Raw genomic sequence first — 1471 nt, 5'->3', positions numbered from 1 at the left:
AGGCTTGAGCCACCGCGCCCGGCCGGACTCAGTTTCTAAATGACGCTAGGGAAATGTAGTATGAGGCACTCCTGCTGTCTTGCTAGCGTCCTTACAAAGAATACCAGTGTGTATTTCCCCATGTTATCTCCAGTATGTTCGTTAATCTTATATGTCCTTAATTGCAGATGACCTGAGAACCTTGTGCTCCAGGCTACCCCATAATAAGTAAGTATCCTCAAGACTCCTAGCTGGGCCAGCTTGCTGGGGCAGGGTGGAGGGAGGCAAGACAGGGTGAACCCCTTTGTCCTGGGTTCTTTGGGGAGAGCCCGGTAAGGACATGATGAGAAGTGGGGCGTGGATACGATCAGATAACGCCCGTGAACAGAACTCAAGTAGAAAGTAAACCCGAAAAACGGTCATCATGCTGGAAGTCCCTGAAAGAGGCCAGTCCCTAGTGAGCGTGCACCTGTCGAGTTGTTGAGTGGTGGGTGTGGCGCAGGGGGCCCTCTGTTGGTGACACTGTGAACTGCACAACCATTTGGAAAGTCTGGCTGAGCCACAGCCCTAGAGCACTCTGCCAGTGCTTGGCCATCAGGTGGCACGGACCTGGGTTCTGAGCGTGGCCCTGTCTGGGATTGGCTGTGATGCTCGGGAAGTCTCTTGACCTGTCTCTGTGCCTCAGCTTACCCCCTTGTAAAATGGGGGTGATACTGTTCCCTGACTCACAGGGTGGTAGTGAGGATGAGACGCAGTGGTGTTTGTGAATTTGTCATCCCACTCCTTGCCACGTGGAGACCTCCGCAAGTGCAGTCGTCAGGTGAAAAGTGGGAACTGTGGTCAGATTCTGGAGAGAATCCGGGCCTTGCCACTTCCAAAAGTCCACATGTCCTTGGGCAGCTTCCCTGCCTTCTGCCTGAAGTCCTCATCTGTAACATCAAGAAAACCATGGGACCTGCCTCATGTTCCTCTTGCCTCCGCCAGCTTCTCACTGTAAGATTTTTGTGAGGAGTAAATGAGTAAAAACAGGCTAGGGCTTGGGCGTGGTGGCTCATGCCTGTAATCCCAGCACTTTGGGAAGCTGAGGAGGGTGGATCACCTGAGGTCAGGAGTTCGAGACCAGCCTGGCCAATGTGGTGAAACCCCGTCTCTACTTAAAATACAAAAATTAGCCGGGCATGGTGGTGCCCATCTGTAATCCCAGCTACTCAGGAGGCTGAGGCGGGAGAATCGCTTGAACCCGGGAGGTAGAGGTTGCAGTGAGCTAAAAGTGCGACACTGCACTCCAGCTTGGGCAATAGAGTGAAACTCTGTCTAAAAAATAAAAATAAAAAGGCCAGATGTGGTGGCTCATACCTGTAATCCCAGCACTTCGGGAGAACAAGGCAGGTGGATCACTTGTGGTCAGGAGTTTGAGACCAGCCTGGCCAACATGGTGAAACCCCATCTCTACTAAAAATACAAAATTAGCCAGGCGTGGTGGTATACACCT

General features: G+C 52.2%; 1 protein-coding gene across 1 annotated transcript in view; it reads left to right on the top strand.

Annotated features, from left to right (window-relative positions):
- LOC105543772 (chromosome unknown open reading frame, human C7orf26) overlaps window positions 1-326 on the top strand; it is a 25408-nt gene extending 25082 nt beyond the window's left edge. Inside the window, exon 5 of the mRNA XM_011985849.1 lies at window positions 168-326. Within this exon, the coding sequence (XP_011841239.1) occupies window positions 168-211 (44 nt within the window). The 3' untranslated portion in view covers window positions 212-326. The remainder of the gene's footprint in view (window positions 1-167) is intronic.
- Window positions 327-1471: the final 1145 nt, after the last annotated feature.

Source organism: Mandrillus leucophaeus, unplaced genomic scaffold, assembly GCF_000951045.1.
Source record: "Mandrillus leucophaeus isolate KB7577 unplaced genomic scaffold, Mleu.le_1.0 Scaffold29, whole genome shotgun sequence".
In the NCBI taxonomy this organism is placed as follows: domain Eukaryota; kingdom Metazoa; phylum Chordata; class Mammalia; order Primates; family Cercopithecidae; genus Mandrillus; species Mandrillus leucophaeus.
This window is presented reverse-complemented; position numbering and strand designations above follow the sequence as displayed.